General features: G+C 34.9%; 1 protein-coding gene and 1 long non-coding RNA gene across 4 annotated transcripts in view; one reads left to right on the top strand and one right to left on the bottom strand.

Annotated features, from left to right (window-relative positions):
* Window positions 1-6,291: 6,291 nt before the first annotated feature.
* Window positions 6,292-23,776, bottom strand: part of LOC18445578 (branched-chain amino acid aminotransferase 2, chloroplastic) — a 45,945-nt gene continuing 28,460 nt past the window's right edge. For 2 of the 3 annotated variants that reach the window (XM_011629248.3, XM_088852694.1), the window contains exons 9-10: window positions 7,491-7,603; window positions 6,292-6,568 (exon numbers count right to left, since the gene is read on the bottom strand). In XM_011629248.3, coding sequence (XP_011627550.3) covers window positions 6,457-6,568; window positions 7,491-7,603 — 225 coding nt within the window. In that variant the 3' untranslated portion in view covers window positions 6,292-6,456. Of the gene's footprint in view, window positions 6,569-7,490; window positions 7,604-11,820; window positions 11,967-23,776 lie in introns of all 3 variants that reach the window. The other variant, XR_016045159.1, reaches the window with a different exon arrangement.
* LOC148779425 (uncharacterized) lies at window positions 15,676-21,779 on the top strand. Its single transcript, XR_016045160.1, has 2 exons — window positions 15,676-15,747; window positions 21,385-21,779. It is a non-coding gene; the product is annotated as an uncharacterized LOC148779425 (long non-coding RNA).

The raw sequence follows: 23,776 nt of genomic DNA, 5'->3' as shown, positions 1-23,776 counted from the left end.
ACCACCAGCCAAAGTTACATGCAGACCCTTAACTCACTTGTAGTAATGGTTATATGCACTTTAACTCTCTTGATGGTTGCTGTTACAACCTCCTTTTGCCTCCATCTTATCAATATTTAGACGACTGTTATATGTCCCACATGCATCAATGACTAGATGATTGTTTGGCTCCCCCATACGAGCCAGGCTCATAAAAAGATAACGAGTCATGAGCCGCACATGTGCTCGGGCGAGGGATGCCTCATGCACCGATGCACGCGTGGAATGCAAAGTGCACCATCAAGTGCCCTTGTGCCCATACACACGCCCTCGCCCTTGCACATGCACACATATGTGCGCATGCACATGCGCATCGCATGCTTCGTGTGCTTCACACATGCACATTCTCTCTCCTTTGCACTTAGAGTATATTGCATGTGAATATGTGCTCTTAAATACCGCTCAAGAAGCTTTCTTCTCTTCAATGTGAGACTTAAACCTACATCTTTCTCTCTCTACTAAAACAATTTAAAAAATAACAATAAAATCAAAGTTGTTGTTTTGAAATACACTTAAGCATTTTTCAAATCAAAACTACCAAAAGATTTATGGAACTGAGGTGCACTTTCTCAGCCCATAGAGTAAGCTTTTTAGGGAACCCTAAGGTTCCTCAAACTCTCAAAACCCAAAAACTCTAAACTCAAGACCCAATACGCAATTGCTTGGCAGCAAAACCCAGCACTGTAATTCTATCTCACAAACAAATAAAGATCCAAACATTCTAAGGGCCCATTTGGATCCCTGGATTTTTCAATACTAAGAAAAGTCAATCCTGGAATTGAGATTTTCTAGAATGGACATTTCATGGATATAGTATATGTTGTTAGGATTATCAGGTAGAAATCAAGAAAATGCAAATTCTTTGTTTAGATTGCCTGGAATATTTTTTTCTCGGAAATACAAATCCTCTCTCTCTCTATAAATTTGAGATAGTTTCTTTCTCTAAAATTTGATATGGTTTTTCTCTAAAATTTTAATACACACTCTTTCAAAAATTTAAAATTTGAAATAGTTTCTCTCTCTAAAAATTTTAGATACTTTCCCTTTCTAAAATTCCAAATAGTTTCTTTCTCTAAAATTTTGAGATACTTTCTCTCCCTAAAACTTAAAATTTGATATAGTTTCTCTCTCAAAACAATTTTAAGTAGTTTCTCTCTCAAAAAGAGATGTAGTTTATCTCTCTAAAAATTTAAGGTTCTTTCTCAATCTACAACTTAAAATTTGAGATAGCTTCTTTTTTAAATTTTTGAAATAGTTTCTCTCTCTAAGAAATGTTAGGTACTTTCTCACTCTAAAATGTGATATAGTTACTTTTTCTAAAATTTTAAGATGCTTTCTCTCTAAAATTTTTAAGCAGTTTCTTTCTCTAAAATTTTGAGTTAGTTTATCCTTCTAAATTTTTTTAATTTTTTAGGTAGTTTCTTTCTCAAAGTTTTATATGTACCCTCTCTAAAACTTAAAATTTAAGATAGCTTCTCTATCTAATTTTTTTGAAATAGTTTTTCTATCTAAAAATTTAAGGTACTTTCTCTATCTAAAGGTTGATAAAGTTTATCTCTCGAAAGTTTTAAGATATTTTCTCTCTGCAAAACTTAAAATTTGATATAGTTTCTCACTTTCAAAATTTGAGATAGTTTCTCTCTCTAAAATTTCAGATACTTTCTCTCGCTAAAACTTAAAATTTGAGATAATTCTCTCTTTAAAAATTTGAGATAGTTTCTCTCTCTAAAATATAATATAGTTTCTATCTCTTAAAATTTAAATTTTTTTCTCTATCTAAAACTTAAAATTTGTGATAGTTTCTTTCTCAAAATTTTGAGATAGTTTACTTTAAAAAACTTTAGGTCCTTTCTCACTCTGAAATTTACTATAGTTACTTTCTCTAAAATTTTAAGTTACTCTCTCTCTCTCTAAAATTTTCAGTTTTTTCTCTAAAAGTTTAATGTATTTTCTCGCTCTAAAACTTAATATTTGAGATAGTTTCTCTATCTAAAATTTTTGAAATACTCTCTCTCTAAAAATTTCAAGTATTTTCTCCATCTAAATTTTGATATAATTTCTCTCTCTAAAGTTTTAAGATATTTTCTCTCTCTATAACTTAAAAAATTTGATATAGTTTCGCTCTAAAAATTTTCAAGTAGTTTCTCTATCTAAAATTTTGATATAGTTTCTAATATTTAAAAGTTTAATACTCTCTCTCTTTAAAACTTAAAATTTGAGATAATTTCTCCCTCTAAAACTTTTGCGATAATTCTCTCTAAAACATTTTATGTTCTTCATCTCTCTCAAATTTAATGTAGTTTATCTCTCTAAAATTTTAAGATACTTTTTCGCTCTAAAATTTTAAGATACTCTTTCTCTAAAATTTTAATATGTTTTGTCACTGTAAAATTTGATATAGTTTCTCTCTCTAAAATTTTGTTCTTCAGCAACAAAATGGATCATTTCCTTGAAATGTTAATTCTACCTATTTTGTTAGAATTGAGATTTCCAAAATTTAAGTTTGAGTATTCAGAAATCCCATGGAAATATCAATTCGAACAGAAATGTCAATTCTAAGCATACCAAATACGATTGCTATGCTTTTTCCAGAAAAAGTAACTCCTAGAAATCTGAATCCAAGGATCCAAAAGTGTCTTAAAAGAAAGAAACCCAAATATTTCATCCCCATTTAGGTACTCAAACAATTAGAAAACCAACCATACATATTACGAAATAGAAAATAAGAGAAAGGAAAGAGATGGACAAGCACTTCGCTTCAAAATTATAGAGTGATTTATGTATAGATCCTAAAATTTTTCTTAAAATATTAAATGCTTTATTTATTGGTGAAAATTACAAAGAAAGTCGTTTAACCCATCTTTTTTTATTTTTTTCAACATTGCTCCTCGATCCACCGACATCCTCTGACTGACTTCTAATTATTGTTTTTCAAATTTTAAAAAAATTATGGAACCAGAAAAATTCATGAGAAATTATAGAAAATTACGGAACCAGCAAAATTCATGAGAATCTAACCTTTGTCATAAGTAGATAGAGGGACGACGGAAATCTAAGTTTTGTTTCCCTCGGTGCTGTTTACTCTCTCTAAAAATCCAGTTCCAAAAGAGAAATGGAACGTTAAAAAACACATGCAAAAGAGAAATGGAGAAGGGTCAATGTCCGACTTAATAAAAGTAGATTATAGCCATCCAATGTGAAATTTGTTAATTTGAGTGTCACAAAATTTAACAAAAAAAAAATTTTAGATTTTGTGTTTGGTCAATAAAATAAATGCAACCACCAAATTTCATATCTAAAGGATAAGATTAATTGTGAGCACCTTGTTTATACTCTTCCTTTGTAAATTCAGCCAGGGCTTAACATCTTTTTCCCTCGAATTTAATCGTCATAATAGGACATAACATTGATGTTTTGTTTTAGAAAGACCACCACTCTCAAGCACCTAAATCCAGGGAAATTGGTGAGAAAACATATGTTCATTTGAGAATTAAAAAGTATAATACCTCATAATTTTTTTTTTTTAAACTTTTAATACCCAAGAAAATATAAGGGGGAGAGAGAAAACGATGACCGGTTAGTGAGTGTCAATTGTTCAAAACAGAGAGATTTATGAAAATATATATAGTTAATCGAGTACTTAACATGCTACATATTTTTATTTAGGAAAAAATCTATATGCACCTTAAAAATGTATAATAATTAAGGTGCAGCTCTAAAATCCTTTGAGAAAGGTTGTTTTGATGTTGGAAAAACACCTCATTGATCATCTCAACATCAGATATATATAAATAGGGAAAAAATATTGATTTTAAGTCCTAAAAATAGTGCATCTCACCACACATTATCTGGACCGTTTATTTTTAAGATTTTCATGCATATGTAGATCTACTTGATTTCAAACATTTTTTTAAGTTTAAAATTTTATAATAGAGATAAAAATAAATTCTTGCATCATCCTAAAAATTTTCAATACCCAAATTAATCTCATGACAAAGTTTGGAGGCACACCTTAATTTGATTGCTTAAGGTTGCAACCTTATACAAACCACAACCCTTTTATTTAATTTAAAAATCTCATCAAAATATACATGATCATGTGTTTAACTGAAAAGATATTGTACATTATGAAACCATTTATCTTTGTTTCTAGGAGGTCATAATCACTCTTAATCATTAGATGTCAAATTGGATGGCTTAGAGTATGTCATGAAGTTCAAAATTTTTTTTTTTTTTTTGTGAACTTTGAGCCTATTCAATAACACTCATACAACTAGCTGATGAAATCTGACGGACAGGAATAATTGTAACCGCCTAGTACCAAAATTAAATATGTTCTTTATGTATATTTTAGTTGAAATGTATAAATTATTACAAGTTAACAAATTTGATGTACTTTGATAAATTTCGCCAACAAATTCAATGAATGCATGCAGTGTGAGAAGATTGAAGGAGGAGCATGAGAGAGACAAGTGCAAGGATTATAAAAATAAAAAAAAGTATACAATGAGACCATTTATCTTTGGTACAAGATGGTCAACATTAATCTTGACTATTGGATATAAAATTAGATGATTGCATCTATTCTATTGACCAAGCTTAAACTTCAAAAGAAATTTTGTCAGACTTTGTGACACACCCATCTATATAAAAGGTAAATGGTCTCATTGCATATAATCCCTTAAAAATGTATATCCCATCTAAAAACAAGTTTGAATTTTAATATTACTTTTTTTTTTTTTTATTATAATAGAAAAAAGTCATGTATTCAGGTAAGACCGGGCATGGCTTGAGCCTCAATAGTGGCATTTAGGCCAAGCTTGGTGTAGAAATTAACTTTGGGCCCAAGCCAAGTTTGGGACTATAAAAAATGGAAAAGTATATAATGAGACCATTTACCTTTAGTATAAGATGCTCACAATTAATCTTGACCATTGGATGTGAAATTGGGTGGCTGCATTTATTTCATTGTCCAAGCTCAAAGTTCAAAATAATGTTTTTTGAACTTTGTGACACTTTCAAGCTATCAAATTTCACGTGAATGATTGTGAATAATTGTGACTTCGATGTACCAAAGTAAATGGTTTCATTGTATACATTCCCATAAAAAAATTGGGCAAGGCATAGACTAGGTCTCAAGCCCGTGCTGATGTTAAATCCCATTTTTGGCCACTTGGCATGGCATTAAAATTGAACTCTTTGCCACCAAATTTAATAGAGAAGCGACAATAAATAGAAAAGCAAAAGAAAGAAAAAAGGTAAATTTGCGCCAAAAGAATCTACCATAGGGCATTATTCTGGTGCCAAAAAACTCACAAGTTGTTTACCTCGATGAGTTCGAAAAATAAATTTGAAGCAAAAATTTGTCAATCTTGTAAGATATTATCTGAGCCACCATTTATCCTTCGCTTTATTAAATTATAGGGTGTGGTTTGCATAAGGTTGCAGCCTTAAACAATCTAATTAAGGCGCACGTCTAAATTTTATTATAAATATAATTTTGATATAAAATTTTTTTAGGATGGCTTGAGAATCTATTTTCATATCTAATTATAAAATTTTAAACTCTAAAAATGGTTCAATCAAGTAGATCTATAGCACAAGAAAAGCTTGAAAATGGATAGTCCAGATAATGTATTGGAAGATAAACTATTTCGTAGACCCAAAATCTTTTTTTATTTTCATTTTAGCATATCTCGATGTCGAGATGATCAATTAGAAGTTTCTGACATTCAAACAACCTTATATGATAGACTTTTTAGGTGCACCTTTAATTCTACATTTTATAGTTGCAACCTTAAATAAACTTTTTCCTAAATTAAAAAGAGTACAACTCAATAAACAAAGATAAAAAAACCCAATAGATGCTAAGAAGCCTATTAATCCATTTATCTATTTACATTGGTCAATGAAAGTTGATTCAAATCTTTTTGGCAAGTTTCTGAAAAGGTTAATGAGTTGAAAGCATCCCTAAAAAGTGGTTTTCTTTATGGACGCAGTTTCTATGCGGCCAAGCCCGCATATGTAGAAATGCGGTCCAGCTCGCATGAAACAATTTCTTTTTCTTTATTTAGGCAAGTTCGAAAAAAGTACATTTAAAATTTAACCCCCTTTAAAAACAACCCGTTAGGTGTAAGGTGGCACAGTGGATGCATATACAAGAATTTTGAGTGCATACTGTATAAACTAGGCCCCTGTGGATTGTCTTTTTCTTTGTTATAAATGTTGGTGATTCAATGAGAGACCCTATTCTACTGAAGCATTGAAGTTTGTTTTTGCATTTATTCCAATTGCATTCCATGCATCCAATTAAAGACCACTTGTATGATCATGTCGCTCATCGCTCCATCTACAGATCCACTTAATGATCAATTTTTCACCAAGCCACTAAAGTTTAATGGTTTGGCTTGCTCCTTCCTACTTTACTATAACTGTCCACCCCATTGTGTCCTCTGTTAACCCGAACTGAATGCTTATAAGTGCAGAATAGAGTTGCCGAGAAACTTTTCCTACACCACCATACTCTATCCTGCAACAACATGAGAAAATATCAGCTAATCTATTGAGCAAGGGAGTAATTAAACAATGTGGGAGTAATTAGACAGTGTGAGCTTTGAAAAAGCTTGGAAAGTTAGATTCGGGATTTGTGGAAAGTTTTAACGAAATTTTACGTTGGCTGCCTACCTAACACAACCCACCTCCTTTATCCGGGCTTGGGACGGGTTAAGGGATTGGCAAGCCATGATTCATGTAACCAACCCCAAATAGCAGAGAAAAGGGTATGATGATGATGATCTTTGTAAAAGCTTATTCAAGATATCTTGTATACCAAGAACTAGCCAGTTAAGTCAATTTCAGGTGTTGAATCTAAGTGCCATGCAATCCAAGTCCCGAGACATGGTCTGGACTAATGGTCTTCTTAAAATACTAGGAATTGTTGTTCTTGTAACTATTTTCTTTGAAGAACAGGTGACCGTGTCCTCATAATCATTATTATTTTATATGATAAAGTACAATTCCATAGCTGAATCTACCATCTGAGGGCACAACATCTGAGTGCACAACAGATGTTGAAGTTCATTGTCAATATGCAAGAGAAAATTCACAAAATGCGGCATCAAACAGATCTGATAAGAAGCCAAGATCAAGATGCAAATTTCTTAAGTAGAAGGAACCATAAGGGATAGATACACACCTCTTACACACAAGGCTTTGAATGATTGATTCATATTGAAAATGTCCATGACCAGTTTCATACTCACTACCTCTAACAGAAAGTATGAAAGACGCAAGAACTTGAGCTTTCAAAACTTATTAAATGAGGTGAATATGTCTCACAAGTTTCAAATTTTCAATGCATAGATAGGGTACTTCACAAAATTGATTAATAAGCTGGCCAATAAAAGAGACACACATGGGAAAGATAACAGCTGAATTGATATGAATCAAACCTTTTCCCAAGATACGTGACACTGCCAACAGGAGAAACAACCACAGCACATCCAGTTCCAAAAACTTCATCGGCATCAAACACCTCCTCTACTGGTATACGTCGCTCCTCAACCTGCAAAGTTTGGGATTGATCAGGCAGAACCATGAAAAAGAAAAGTAGGGTTTCAAAGATGATTAAATTGCATTCCTGGCTGAAATACTGGTGTCCATAGGATATGGCATGGATCCCACTATCTCAGGTGGTACGTGCAAATGCTTAATGCATGTGATTGATGAGGAGATCATGTCATTAGGGTTATTTCCCTTTCTTTTCTTTTCTTTTTAAAACTTAGGATATTTGGTCCTTCAATTTATATTAGTTACCAAAGGGTAATTTTTGTCTTTCAGATTAGTAGAAAATCCATGAGTACTTCAGTCTTTTTATTATTTTTATTTTAATGAACAGTACTTTGGCTAATTATGTTTAAGACAAATTGCATATTCAGGGGAGAGAAGAACGTCCAACCCCAAGGATGTTTATGTTTTGCTATCTTTGAGAAAGAGAGACTCTAGAAAAGGCCTCTTGAATTATTTGACTAAAGGGTATAGAGAAGGCTTGGAAGACCCTTCATCCAATTTTCTTTCCCTAAACTCTTTCGTCCTCTCCATTCTGTCCCTTCATCCCTTTTCCTTTTCTAGAATTCATTAGTATTCATCCCATAGCTGCAAGTCACCTAACCTAGATAGCAATCCCCTTCTAGAATCTTGCTCTGGAAATTTGGAAAGGAGATCTTCAAGGGATCTTAATTTTAAAATTTTGGGATACTGTTCCCGCTTCAATACAAAGATAACATCCAAACTGATGATTTTCTTTATCTATAACTAGCTAGTAATGCAACTTTTGATAATCAAATTCTTGTTGGCTATAAATAAAGAGATCCTTACTTCAAAGAGTATATATAATCCTAGACTATAGGGTATACTATCTAAGGTTAGGAGAAAGAACCCCAAAAGGTTGGGATCTAGATCCCTAAAATTTGGGAATCTCAACCCTGACATGTGCATTGCACATACATTACTCCAAACTACAGGGTTCTAGTCAAGATCCCTGGTTCTTGATCACGATTCTGCTCCAGATCCCACTCTCAATCCCAAAGACTATGATTCTTACTATTTCTTTTTGTCCCTTATTTTTCCCGCTTTCTTCTTTCTTTAATTTTCCTTTCCATTTATCATAGTCCCCAAACCAATAAACATTTCCATTAAAAAATCCAATAAAATCTTAACAGTAACTCATAGATCCTCCCCAAAAATAACCCAAAGTAAAATAAACCCTTACTTACCACCCTCAACTTCGAAACGACCCTCTGCGATTAATTTAATGTTATTCTACACTCTTTTTCTCTCAGGGCTGTAGGGTAGCTTTAAATTGATAAGAAACAATTTTATCCAGCTAAAGCAAGTGCCTAAATTGCATGTTGATTTATGCTAGTCTGTCTAATTAGTGTTGTTCACGATGACCTGAAAAAACTGCAGATATTAAACCTTATTCAATTAAGTTCTTGTAACTGAAGATTAGTGACTGACTGATCTTAAGTTATTGGTACCAGAGCAAGTTTTGTAATGGAGTTGAAGATCTATTCTTAAGTTGTTTAGGGTCTATCTTAGAGTTGTAATGTGTCCATTAGGTCTTTAAGGCATTGTCACTTCACTGTTTTGTCCCTTGGATGCTGTCCGACTCAATTACATAGTGTTCCTTAGTGTTTCAAATGATGCCTTGAGGCTAATTAAGAGTTCTTGAAGCCTTTTGGTTGTTGTCTTATCGGAAATAGCAACATTCTTCAGGTGTCTATCTAGAGCGTGGGAAGTACCATTCCTTAGGTCTAAAAGAAAGTTCCATGGTGGGGGTTAGGTGAAGCCACATTCCATGGCAAATCAAGGCAATGTGAACTAGGGTCATGATTGAGGCCATAGCTACGGCCAAGGCCATGCACTTTGTCGAGTGAATGGTGCTCAGCAATAGTGCATCCTCCAAAGTCTTGATGAACATTATGACTCCCTCTTACACATAAGGGAAATTATGCAGGTAGTAGGTGTTAAGGTGACACTTCCTGTGACCCTCTCTACAAAGCTTGCGAAGATGCCAGTTTATATGGTTTTGAGAGAAGTCAAATACTACATGAGGACAAAAATGGAGTGTATGATGATGATTCTCGAGAATATCCTAGGTGGTATCATAGGAGTGCATCGAGGAGAGATTGAATAGAGCATCATCTGAGGTGGATGGTAAGGAGACATAGGGAGCTCAATCCAGAGTAGCATCCTGACAACCTTCTTTTCATGAGAAATATACAACATTTGCATAGATCCCGCTCGGGGATCAAGCCCAGAACACTTAATCCATTCTCTGATGAATCCAGCAGATTGCAAAGAGTTGCATAGGCTGGTAGAACTGCTAAGAAAAGAACTTATATGAGAAACCTTGAGTCCGTGCACAATCCCTGCACTCTTTAACTATAAAGAAAGACTGTACTTGGACAATGTGTGTTGCGAGTAGCGCAATCAATAAGATTACCATCAAGTATAAGTTCCCCATACTTAGGATTGGTGACATGCTAGATGTGTTGAGTGGATCAGAAATTTTCTCTCAGATTGACCTCAGGAAAGGATACTGCCAGATTTGCATTTGACTTGGAGATAAATGGAAGACAACCTTCAAGACTCATGCGCATCTTTGTGAGGATGCCATTTGATTTGTCCAATGCACCGAGCACAGTCATGCTACAATGAACCAATTTTAATGACCACGGCCCTGGTCATATTATAATATATTTTGCATGTATTTCTTTTGCCAAGTGTTAAAAAGGAAAAAAAAACTCATTCTCCAAATATCCACTCGTTCGAATGTTGAGGCTTACAGAGAGATGGGTTGGGAGAGAAAACCATGGTGTTCTGGTCTCTGTCTCTTACTACCCAAAGTTCCTCTCTTTCTCTACAATTTCAGAGGTACCTTGGTCACAAGGGAGCACCCAAAGCCTTGCAAGGCCACCCTGAGACAAGCCACTGTTGAGCTTAATCTCATGAACCATTATCTTGCAACTTTCTCCCTCTACGTTGGTACTAACCTCTTGGTACGAACATATTGGGGTGTTACGTTGGTACTAACATATTGAGGTGTTTTTTTGATACTTTTGACTCGTAGATTTGGTTATTCTCTACATGCCCTAACTGAACAATTGATGAGTTTGTTTCATACCCTCATAATTGCCTGTTTGGTATGATTAATAGCTTGGATAAAGTATAATTTGGATGATAACGGTTTGGGGATTTGTTTTGATGTTTTAAGGAGATCCTAATTACAGATTATTGTTTATGTTTCTTATGTGCTTGGAATATATATACATGAAGTGTTTGTTATTATTCTCAAGTGAATTTTAAAGAGAGGCATTGATCTGATTTTGCTGTAATCCATATACATAGCCATCCTAAATTGATCCTAGCATTGGTATCAGAGATTTGGTTAATTTCAATGGCTATTACAAAGAGTATTCTTTCCTATTTGGTGAAGACAAAGAAATTAGATGGCTTTAACTTTTCAATTTGGAAAAGTAAATTGTTTTTCTTACTGCATAATATGGAATTGCGATATGCGATTAATGATGAAAAACCTGCTGAACCTGATGATGATACAACTCTTAGAGATAGGCAAAGGTTTGTTAAGTGGAAAAATGATGATTTTACATGTAGAGGTGCCATTCTAAATTGCCTAAGTGATAGACTACATAAAGTGTCTGAATGCAATGATAATGCTAAAGATTTGTGGGCTGCTATTGATAAAAGACACACCTATGATAACTGTGTGGCTAAGTGTGAGTTGTATGAAAGATACAATATGTATAAGATGAAGGAAAATCAACCGTTATTTGAATATTTTGATGATATGTGCATTATGGCTAACCAACTTGCTGGTTTTGGTGAACCCATAAGTGAGCATCAACAGATTATGAAAATTATAGAAAATCTCCCTAACTCATGGAAGTATTTAAAAAAAAAATTGCGTCATAATGGGACTATCCAAACACTAAATGATCTAAGGGGACACTTAAGGATGGAAGAAAATGATAGGGTCAGGGAGAAGAATGAAAAAGATAGAGACCAAGCCTATCTAGCAATGGCCAACAAGAATAAGAAAGCAAAATCTAACAGGAGATTTAAGAAACTTCCTCAAGGACAAACTCCTTTGAAATTTAAAAAATATTATAATTGTAATAAATATGGTCATATTGCCAAATATTGCAGGGAAACCGAGAAGAGGGATGCTGGACAAGCGAGTGGCACTAAGGATTTTACCTTTGTGGTTGACGAATCTTGATGGTGAGCTCCCGTGGTGAGTGGACTCGGGAGCTACTCGGCACATTTCCAACACCAAGAACAACGTGATAGACTTCAAAGAAAGGAGTGACAGTCTTTATATGGGCTCGTCTAGCATCAACATTCTTGAAGAGGGCACAATTAGACTTCCACTTCCAACCGGTGGCATTTTGACTCTTACTAATGTATTATATGCCCCAGAAATGAGGAGGAACTATACTTTCTCTCTCTAGGATTGATATTAGTGGAAGTGATGTTTATGTAAAAGATGGAAAAATGATCATTAAGAAAAATGATGTTTTTGTTGTAAAAGCCACTATGGTTGGCAATATGTACAAGCTTGATCTTGATAATAAAATGAAAAGGCCATTTGCTTATGATGAGTGTTTCAATATTTGGAATAGAAGGCTTGGTCACATTGGTTATGAAAAATTAAATAGATTAACGAGAGAAAATATAATCCCTTATTTAGAAAAGGAAAAATTCAAATGTGAAAGTTGCTTAAAGGGAAAAATGCACAGGAGATTATTTCCTAAGGGTAAAAGGGCTCAAAACTTACTTGAAATTATCCATACTGATATTTGTGGTAAATTAAAACCCAAAAGCCTTGGTGGGTGTGAATATCTTATCACTTTTATAGATATTCTTACACTTATTTAATAAACCATAAAAATGAAGCATTAGACAAATTTAAGAAATATAAAGCCAAAGTTCAAAATCAATTAAATAAGAAAATTAAAATTCTTAGGAGAGATAGAAGAGGAGAATATATATCATATGAGTTTAATCAATTTTGTAGTGAGAATGAGATTATTAGGCAAACTTCCTTACCATATACTCCTCAACAAGTTTGCCATATACTTCCTTACCATATACTCCTCACTACAAAATTTCGAACCTTGATTGATATGGTTAACTGTATGATACAAGCGGCCGGTGTAGAATATTATTTTTGGGGTGAAGCTATTATGGCAGCAACATACATATTACATAGAGTACCCTCTAAATCGACTAATGTAACACCTTTTGAGTTATGGTTTGGAAGAAAACCAAGTTTGGATCATATTAAGGTATGGGGCTCTTTAGAACACGTTCATATAACTCATGAAAAGAAAGAGAAATTGGGACCTAAAAGTGTCAAGTGTATATTTGTTGGGCATTCCGTTGATTCAAAGGGATATAGATTTTACAATGATGAAACTAAAGAAATCATAGAAACTAAAGAAATCATAGAGAGTAGAGAAGCCTACTTCTTTGAAGACTTTCAAATACCGATATATAAGCAAGCCAGATTTTTAGAAGAAAGAGACCAAGAGGAATCACTAGATCCTAGGACAACTGATGTAAGAAGCTCTTCTTGACTTGATCCGACTCCTAAATTGTATGAGCCTAAAAGGAGTACTAGGAAAATTAAAAAACCTAGTTATTTAGATGATTACGTTTATTACAATGAATTGAATGAAGTACCCCATAATTTTAAAGACGCAATTAGCTCCGATGAAGCTAATAGTTGGCTAGAAGCTATGAAGGATGAATATGAGTCCCTAATGAGCAATAAACATGCGTCATAGTAGATTTTCCTTTAGATAGAAAGGCAATTGTTTGTAAATGTGTGTACTCTAAGAAATTAAATTCTGATGGTAATATTGAAGGATATAAAGCTAGATTAGTGGCTAGGGGGTTTAGCCAAAAGGAAGGAAATGATTTTCAAGAAACCTTTTCACCTATAGTAAGAAAATCTTTGATAAGAATAATATTAGCAATAACTAATCATTATGATTTTAAGGTTCATCAAATGGATGTAAAGTCTGCATTTTTAAATGCTGAACTAGATGTGGAAATCTACACGACTCAACCTGAAGGTTTTGAATATCAAGGTCAAAAAGATAAAGTATATAAATTAATTAAATCACTTTATGGTCCTCAAGGCAGTGGTATTTAATATTCACTCAAGCTCTTAGAGAGTTTAGGTTCAAAAATATTACTATTGATTACTGTGTATATACCTGATACAGTGGGGGCATACATTTGATTTTGGTCCTTTATGTGGATGATATAGTTTTAACTGGGAATGATGCAAAAGCCATTCATGATTGTAAGGAGTGGTTATCCTCTAAATTAGAGATGGAAGTCATAAGACAAGTTGATAATATCTTAGGAATCAAAGTGACGAGATATAGAAATAAAAGGTTGTTCGTTCTTAATCAAGATCAGTATACTCTTAAGATGTTAAAGAAATTTAATATAGTGGACTCCAAACCTATGGCCACCCCGATTGAGAAGAATTGTAAGCAATGTACGGAAATGTGTCCTAAAAGTGACAAAGAAAAGGACATTATGAAGATATAACCTTATGCACCAGCTATTGGTTCTCTTAACTATTTGATGAATTGTGCTAGACCCGATGTAGCTTATGCAGTGGAGGTTGTTAGCCGATATATGACTAATCCTAGAATTGAACATTGAAAATTGGTAAAGAGGATATTTAGATATCTAAAGGGGACACATAATTATGATCTATGTTACAGGACTAAGGATCTGATCCTAGAAGGTTATTGCGACGCAAATCTAGGAGGATACATTGATGATTATAGATCCACATCAGGATGGGTGTTTACATTTGGTGGCATTCTACTATGGAAGCAGAATATATTGCTTTATATCATGCTTCAAGAGAAACGATATTCCTAAAGCACTTTCTTAGTGAGATGCCACTAGTCAAGTTTGATCATGCACCCACAATAATTTATTGTGATAATCAAGCAGTAATAACAATTTCTAAACATCCAATGTATCATGGCAAGTCAAAACATATTAAGAAAAAGTACCACTCCGTAAGGGAATATGTAGAAAATAAGTAAAAGTTAGTTATCTTCCTACTCAATTGATGATTGCGGATCCACTAACAAAGGGTACTCATCCACTAACAAAGGGTACTCATGTGGACCCTTTTGCAAGAAGTGTACTTGCCATGGGACTCAGACGCATAGGTGAGTCACAGTGATATTAGACTTTATGGTATATTGATGTTTGAGCAAAATATTGGATCCTTAGTGGTTTTGGTATAGTGTTATGGATAGCCTTTGTAACTCCATTAACCATTATAATGATCATGTGATTTCCTACCGTTGTGACATTTCGAGTTTTATCTCAATGATGCCTATGTGGCATGAGCATCTTAGTGATGCAATGGTATCTTCGTGATACAGTGGTTTCTTTGTGATCCACTAGCTTATGTGGCTGATGCTCTTAGCATTTATGGGTGATTAGACATTCGTGGTTTGCCCTTGTGATTTACAAGTATGTATCTTTCGGCAGTTGATGATCTCTTAGTGAGATAAATCTCTTTGTGGGATTACATGATAACTCATTGCAGCAATAAACTATCAAAATTTTGATAATGGGCGCATGTATGGCATCAGCAGTGCAGATGTCTGACGCATATGTTGTTGGGTACCTAATGAAAGAGTATGATGATCCAGAAGCCTATGCATGAAGTTCGTAAGATAGTTGATGATCACAAAATACATCACAGCGTGTAATAAGCGTGGGAAAATGTGTGGTCGATGCCATTGAGTGGATGAAATGTATATGTCGATGGACTATTGATTACTTGAGGATGTACAGCTCAAGTGATCAAAATAAAGCACATCATTTCAATGTGTGGATGATTTCATTAAAAAAAAAATTATTGAAAACAGTGGGGGAATGTTGGCATGAGTTTTTCTTTATTTTTTTAGTTCCTAAAACGCTTTATTTTCTTATGACCAAAATGGCCCTGGCCATATTATAATACATTTTGCATGTATTTTCCAAGTGTTAAAAAGGAAAGAAAACTCATTCCCCAAAAATCCACCCATTGGAATGTTGAGGCTTAAAGAACGATGGTTGGGAGAGAAAGCTATGGTATTCTGATCTCTCTCTCTCACTACCCAAAGTTCCTTTCTCTCTCTCTACAATTTGAGAGGTGCCTTGGTCATAGGGGAGCACCCAAAGCTTTGCATGGTCACCCTGAAACAAGCCACTGTTGAGCTTAATCTCATGAACCATTATTTTTTAACTTTCTCCCTCTACATTGGTACAAACTTTTGATGTTCCAGAATTTCCAACAATATATTGGGGCATTTTTTGATACTTTTGAGTTGTAGATTTGGTTATTCTTTACATGCCTTAGCTGAAGCAATTGGTGAGTTCGTTCCAGACCTCATAATTGCTCATTTGGTATGATTAATAGCTTGGATAAAGTATGATTTAGATGATAACTGTTTGGGGATTTGTCTTGATGTTTTGAGGAGATCCTAATTACAGATTATTGTTTATGTTTCTTATGTGCTTAGTATATATACACATGAAGTGTTTGTTAATATTCTCAAGTGAATTTTAAAGAGAGGCATTGATCTGATTTTGCTGTAATCCATATTCATAGCCATCCTAAATCGATCCTAGAAATTTGAACACATAGCCGAGGTCATCATTTACTACACTTGCAACGAGTACTAGAGATCCTAAGGAAGAATAAACTGTATGTCAACCTTAAAAAGTGTACTTTCTTGACCAAAAGTTTGATTTTTTCTGAGCTACATTGTTTTTGTAGAAGGGGTTAGGTTGACCTTGCTAAGGTGGCCATCAAGAGCTGGCTGACCCCTACTACCAATGGTGACGTGCACTGTTTTTGCAGTCCCACTTCATTCTCTGAGTTTGATTCGAAATTTAGCATTGTGATTGCACTGATAAATAACTATATAAAGAAATTCGCATTTAAATGAACTCCAGAGGCAGGTGTGAGTTTCAAATTGCCAAAGTGACAAGTGGGTCGGAGTTATCGCTTCCCGATTTTGCAAAAGTCTTCTAGGTGGATCGTGATGCGTCCCATGCTGAGATAGGAGCTGTGTTGAGTTGGGAGGGTTGCCCTGTGGCATTCTTTACTGATATGTCCATTCTTGTCACGCAACATACAATTTCTAATTTTATGCAACCGTTCAAGAACTTCTGTACTTCTACCATTATTCGATTAAGAGGGAGTTCATGTTACATTCAGACTGTGAGTCATCGAGATATCTCAACTCTCAAAGTATAATAAATAGTCAACATGCCAAATGGGTAACATTCTTACAAGAATACATGTCTACCTTAAAGTGCGAACCTGGAGTTCACAATAATGTACCTGATGCCTTGGGTAGTCAACCATTCCTCTGTAGAACATTCGCCTACAGCTGTGGGTTTTGAGTCCCTTAAGGACCATTACACTATTGATACAAACATCAGTCCTACTATGAGAGTCTTGTCACTCTAATGGTACATATCCTACTTCAAGGTCTTTCTTCAATATCAATTTCTATTCCATGGGATTCGATTTTTTGTACCAGATGGTTCTTTTTGCAAGAACATTATTTTTAAGTTGCATAGTGGGGTCTTGCAGACATATTGATCAAGCTAAGATTATTTTGTTGGTAGAGTAGGGGTACCTTTGGCCTAGTTCGAGACGCGATGTGAAGCAGCAAGTGGAATGTTATCGTGTTTGTCAGTTTTTTAAGGTCATTCTCAGAATACCGGCCTCCAGTCCACTTTCCATCCTAGATTCTCATTTGGAAGACATGGGCATGAACTTCATGTTATGTTTGCCTAGAACTGCTAGACCGTAAGAATTTGTGTTTGTATTAATTGACTGTTTTTTAAAAATGGCCATTCATTTCTTTTCAAAAGACCTTTGATGCATATCATGTCACATATCTTTCCATTAGAGAAGTTATTTCTCTTCATGGATTACCTAAGTCAATCACGTCTGATCGAGCTACTAGATTCATGAGTCATTTTTTCTAAAACACTATGGTCAAAACTAGGTAGGACTCCAAAGTTCATTAGTGCATATGATCCTGAAACTGATGGGTAGACTGAGGTAGTCAACCATAGTTTAAGAAATTTATTGAGGTGTCTTGCAGGTGAAAGGCCAAATCAGTGCGATCTGAGTTTCACTTGGGTAGAATTTGGTTATAGTAGCTTAGTTTACTGATCGAGAGGGAAGTTTTCCTTTGAGGTAATGTATGGTCAGTCCATTCCACACGTGTTAGACTACGTTCCACAATGTTATGACTATGTTCCACAACCTTGTGCGGGGAGGAGTAGCAATGATGTCTAAAACAGAACAGACCAGCTGGTTTGAATCGAGAACCAAAGAACAGGTGCCTTGACTGGTCCAATCACCCTCCTGGACCGACCAATCCCCTCAACTGGTGGAACGGCCAGTCCCCAATCCAGAATTGAACTAGCCAGTCCCCACAAGGAGCAAAAAGACATTATTTTGATCTTTTTCTTTTTGTTTCTTCTACAAAACATGGGTTCTAAGAGGTATTCTTTTGCCCTTTTGGGAATCAAAAGGGGGCAAACTGGTAAACTTAAGCATAAGGGTTTACAGGGAGGTTGCATAAAATACAATTTTAGGGAGAATGAAAAAGATTTTACAATCCTTTTCCTTTATCTCAACTGAAAATTCTCTTCCTCAACTTTTGTGGCAAGATTCTGGCGAAATCCCCAATCACATTCTGACCAACGTTCGACAACTACGCAATTTACTCTTAGATTTTTTTTCTTTTGGATTTTCAAAAGGAACAAATAACTGAAAGAATTAATTTTTGGTTTTAGGAAATTAGGGCTTCTATAAAAACTTGAAAGCAACCTTTTACAAAAAAATTTCATTTTTTGACTTCACATTCTTCTGAAGGTTTTTCATAATCTATAAAACCCCTAAAAACGTGAAATTGAAAATGCAAAATCAAAAAAATAGAAATGCGTTTTGTGAAATCTTTTTTATCCTTTGCATTTTTTGGTTTTAAATGGTAAGGGCTTTTACAATTTCTAGAATTCCTTTAAAATTAGATAACGCATAAAAAGTAAGAAACAAAAAATATATTTTTTTTTTTTTTTACATTTTATTTTTTAAAGGCCATTTCAATTTGTAAAATGTCCTTAAGAAAGTTCAAATTAGAACAGAAAATGCAGAAAATGGATAGAACTATTTTGTTTGTGTATATATACTTCAATTTTTTAATGTTATGTGCTTTTAAAATTACATCTTTTAAGGCCTTCTAATAATTGTAAAAGCCCTTAAAAAGCAACAACTGAGAATGCTAAAAAAAAAGAAGTAAAAGCACAAACTTATTTTTGTGAGCTTCTTTTTTGCATTTCAGGTTTTTATGGGATTTTTTTATTTTTTTTTTCAATTTGTGAAGTCCTTAATGTCAAATAACAGACAACGCAAAAAAACAATGAAGCAAAAGTTTGTTTACATTTTTTGTTTTTTTGTTTCAAATTTAAGGGCTTCTGCTTGTTGCAAGAGCCTTTAGAAGTTAAGTACATAAATGCAAAACAACAAAAATAAAATAAAAAATAAAAAAAACAATTGCTTGTGTGCAATTTATTTACATTTTCAGTTTTAAATGAATTTTACACTGTAAATTTAAAAATTACAAATAATGAACTTTCAACTATTGTTCAGTGTTTCAATTTCTCCTTTCCTCTCAAAACTCGGATGGGTTTTTGTTTGTGTTTATTTTCTATGCATGTGAACTATATGATTGCTTGGTGTTTTGGGGGTGAGGGTTGGGGTGGGGTTGGGTTTGGGGTTGGGGTGGGGTTGGGATTGTGATTTGGCTATTCCATGTTAAGTCAAGGATATTTGAACTTTGAATTTGGGAGAAAAATGCCTTCAACTAGATCTACAAAGGGAAAATCAGACGTGGCATGACACCATTTAGACCGGGTCCCAAAGGGAGATCAATTGAAAATGTGTGCATATATTATGGTAAATAAAAGGGAGGTGGAATTCAAGGGTTAAGTAGCATTTGGCCTACAAAAAACTAGGAATGTGGATAAGTGCACCAAAATTTCCTCTCACATGATGTTTGAGATGCAAAAAAGCATTGAACATCATGTGGTTGAGAAGAGGAGCCAAGAAATTGCCAATGACATAGGGAACCCTTACCCAACCCAAGAGGGAAGCTTTTTGATATCGATAGGGAAGTGATGAGGAGCCCCCCAGATACAGAAGAGACTTGCAACATAGCTAGTGTCTTCCCCACCTTCTATGTTTAAGACCTGGTCCAGGTGGTGGGACAGAAGGTTATTTTCCACCTAGGACAACACGGGCTCCTAGCCAACCATCAGAAGTGTGTTGGCCAAGGAGAAATAAAAAGAACTGGTAAACATGAGTGTCGCTTGGTGAATGTATCATAACTTTCACAATTAATGCTCTCAACTCCTATGTCCATCCTGTGTTGGATGTGGTGACATCCGTAGATCCGCACTATAAAGGCCACTCTTATCATGATTCAAGAATTTCATTACTAAAGAAGAATGTGGATGAGGTGATGATGTACAGAGGATCGTTTAGGGAAATATTGGAGAGGAAGGATGCTCCGTTGTAGCTGATGGGTGCATAGACAATATAGATAATTAATTTTTTGGTGTATTGTGTAAAAGGGACTGTTTTCTTGAAGTCAGGGGATGCCTCGAGACAATTAAAACTAGGGTGGCATTATTTGCGCTGTTTAAGGGAGTTGATCTGCAAAATGTGGTCCAATTCATTACAGATCATGCAACCAATTATGCGCTTCTGGGGCAATTGCTACAAAAGCATTATCCAACTATATTTTTCGCATATTGTGCAGTATATTGTATAGATTCAATGCTAGGGCCTATAGGGAAGATGTCTCACATTGAAAAGGTTGTAGACAACGATAAGAAAATAACAAAATTAATTTTCATCCGTGGCTTTGTCCTCAATATTATGAGGAAGCATACTCAAGGAAGGGAGTTAGTGAAGCCTGATATTACAAGATTTGCTACAAACATCCTCACTTCACGAAGTATGTTGCCGCAAAAGGATAACCTCAAATCCATGGTTACTTTGGTCGAGTGCTGGATACCATATGGACTAAGAAAACTAGAGGGGAGGAGATGGTGGAATTGGTTTTTTGAGTAAGTTTTGGAGTAATGTTGCCATTGTAAATTGAGCTACAAGGCCCTTGGTGAAGGTTTTAAGGATTGTAGACAGTGATTCTAAACCTATCACATGATATATGTATGAGGCAATGTACAAGGTCAAGGAAACAATAGCAAACACTTCTAAGCATCAGAAGGGCATTTCTGAGACATGTTGGAAAATTATTGACGATACACAGAACAAGCAATTTCTTCATCATATACATGTAGTTTCTTAGTATCTTAATCACAGTTCTTCTACAACAAAGCCACATTTTCAATCCATCTTGAGGTTACCATGGGTTCGTGTACTATGATGGAAAAGTTATACCAGACACACATGTACAAGTGAAGATTGGAAAGTACATGTGTGCACATCAAGATGCCTTAGGTCTATTTGGGAGGGTAGTATTAGTTGCTTTGTGTGGTCAAATCCTCGCATTAATTAACTTTTTCACTTTTTCTTGTTAATCAACTCATTAGTTATTGTAATGTGTGGTGTTTATTTTTCTGATGTAACGAGTATCTCTAATCCTCTATAATGTATTATTCAATTTTCAATTTCAGTGAATTGGTGGACATGATTGGGAGGAGAGATCGCCAACCTTTAGAGTTTCACTCTCAGTCCTCTCAGGCAAACTTTTAGTGCATGCGGCTATGAGAGGAATTGAAGCATTTTCCAACATGTCCATACGGATAAGCGAAATACCTTAGAGCGCAAAAGGCTAACAACTTAGTCTCTTTGGTGCAATACCACCTGAATTGAAAGGGGTAATATGTTCTTGTTAATTTGTCCAATATGCTCTAGTATTCTTGACTTCTTTCTCATTTCTTATAATATGTAATGATTTGAAAATTGATGTTTTGAGTACAATATTTCACTTGTGTTCTGTAAGGATATTGAAATTGTGGGAAACTTTTATCTTTCTGAGGGATATGGAATCATGTTATGAAATTATGGACTTGTGGGACTTGTGGAATGTAATGTTGTACAGTTGTACTATTTTCATATTTATGATTACGAGATTCTGGTTTATTTGTTCTCATGTTTTGTGCCTAAATTAGTTGTTTGACTTATTGTTGCATTTTTGGTATGATAATTTTGAAATTTTTTAAATTTATCTAGATCTTTCAAACTTTCTTAATTTTCTCTTTTCTGAATTTTTCCTTATTTTCCCATATATTTTAAGCATCAGTCCAACCGGTGAACCAATCCGATCTGGATAGTATGACTGGACCAATGCCCACACCATTTCCCTCATCTCTAGTCATGACAACATTGAGGAAAAGTATCGAAGCGAACGACTATGCCCAATGAAGTACAAAAGGAAGTCCTTGACAGGTTAAGAGAATGCAGATGAGCATTAATGCGGCTGATCATTTTCTCTAAGGGACTCTTTCATGGTACATTTGAGGCATGAGAGTTTCCCAATTGGCACTCACAGCAACTTATGCCAACGAAATTCCTAGCTACAGTGGTCATGTTTATCTCCTAGACTTTCCTAAGAACCTTTACAGCTTGCCGATCTTTAATATTGCCAATCTCTACTAGTTTTGAGGAGATCCACCTATACACCTGGAAACCTGGATGTTGCTTCCCTAGAGATTGTAGAGCTACCGAGAGCCAATGACAAGATAGAGGATGTGGATGTTTGTACCGTTGATACACAGCATGATCGATACATGAGATAATGCATCATTAGCAAGATCGCCCATTGACTGATTTTATTGTTGAATTGAGCGTGAATTGCGAGGAGGAAGGATCCTTATCATCATTGTGTGGAGTCAAACTCGGCAAGCACAAGTTCTTCTGAAGCCAAGGAGAATTGATGAGGCCATCATGGCATGAGGATACAAATTTGTTTAATAGTAAAAACTAAGGTTATTTGGTAATTTCAACATTCAAGAAGGTGGATTCCGCTGCCTAGGCGGTCACCCAAATACCTAGGCGGCCTATAAGAAAAGAAGAAAAGGGGCCCCTAAGGCGCCCTTGAGGATGATATCTCATCGGAGGGGAATCTGTTTCTTAAGTAATTCCTCTGATTGAGTGCATAGAACGTCAATTTTTTAAAGAACATTGTTCCATAGTTTTTTCTGGGTGTATTTTACAAAAGAAACATCGTTCTGAAGCCAAAGAAAATGATAAGGAGGTCATGGAATGAGGGTATAATTTCTTTTTATAGGGAAAACCAAGGTTATTTTCTTATTTCAATGCTCAAGAAGTTGGATTCGGCCATCTAGGAGGCCAAGGGTCCTAGCTGCTTAGGTGGGCACCCAAATTTTTTTCGAATTATTTTTTTTATATTTTTATTAGGTGCGGCTTGATGAGAAGAACACACGCCTAAAATTTCAAGTGATTTGGATTTGTAAAAAAAATTAAAATTCAAACACTATCGGGCATCCGTGATCGTCAAATCGGCCCAGATTCAATCTGGGCCGTTGGGCTCATTTTTACTTGTGAGCTCCACTGGCTCACAGGATCATTTTCTTATATATATATATATATATAAGGAAAAGCTGACGTTAGCCCACTAGCTAATAGCTACAGTGGTAGCCCAACAGCCCCTTATTGAATCTAGGTCGATCCAATGGTCATGATTTAATTTCGTAGTTTAATTTTAATTTTTTTTTACAAACTCAAATCACTTGAAATTTTTAGCGTCCACTCTTGTCTTCAAGTTGCATCTAATAAAAATATTAAAAAAATAATTTGCATAACTCTTAATAACACCTATAGGCGAAATTGAATAGTGTTTCGCCTTGCCACAGACATATTATGTTCGTTGTGGTTTTGCTTTAAAAACCGTCACGGATCTACGGGAGCCGTTGCGGTTTTCTGTATTTTTTGAGTGAAAAAATACCGCCACAGACAAAACACAGGAAACCACGACGGTTTCCGTAGATCCGTGACAATTTTTAATGCATTACATATTCAAAATCTCATCTCCCAGGCATTAAA

The sequence above is a fragment of the Amborella trichopoda genome, chromosome 12 (genome assembly GCF_054954075.1).
Source record: "Amborella trichopoda isolate Santa Cruz 75 chromosome 12, AtrichopodaSantaCruz75HAP2 v2.0, whole genome shotgun sequence".
NCBI lineage: Eukaryota > Viridiplantae > Streptophyta > Magnoliopsida > Amborellales > Amborellaceae > Amborella > Amborella trichopoda.
This window is presented reverse-complemented; position numbering and strand designations above follow the sequence as displayed.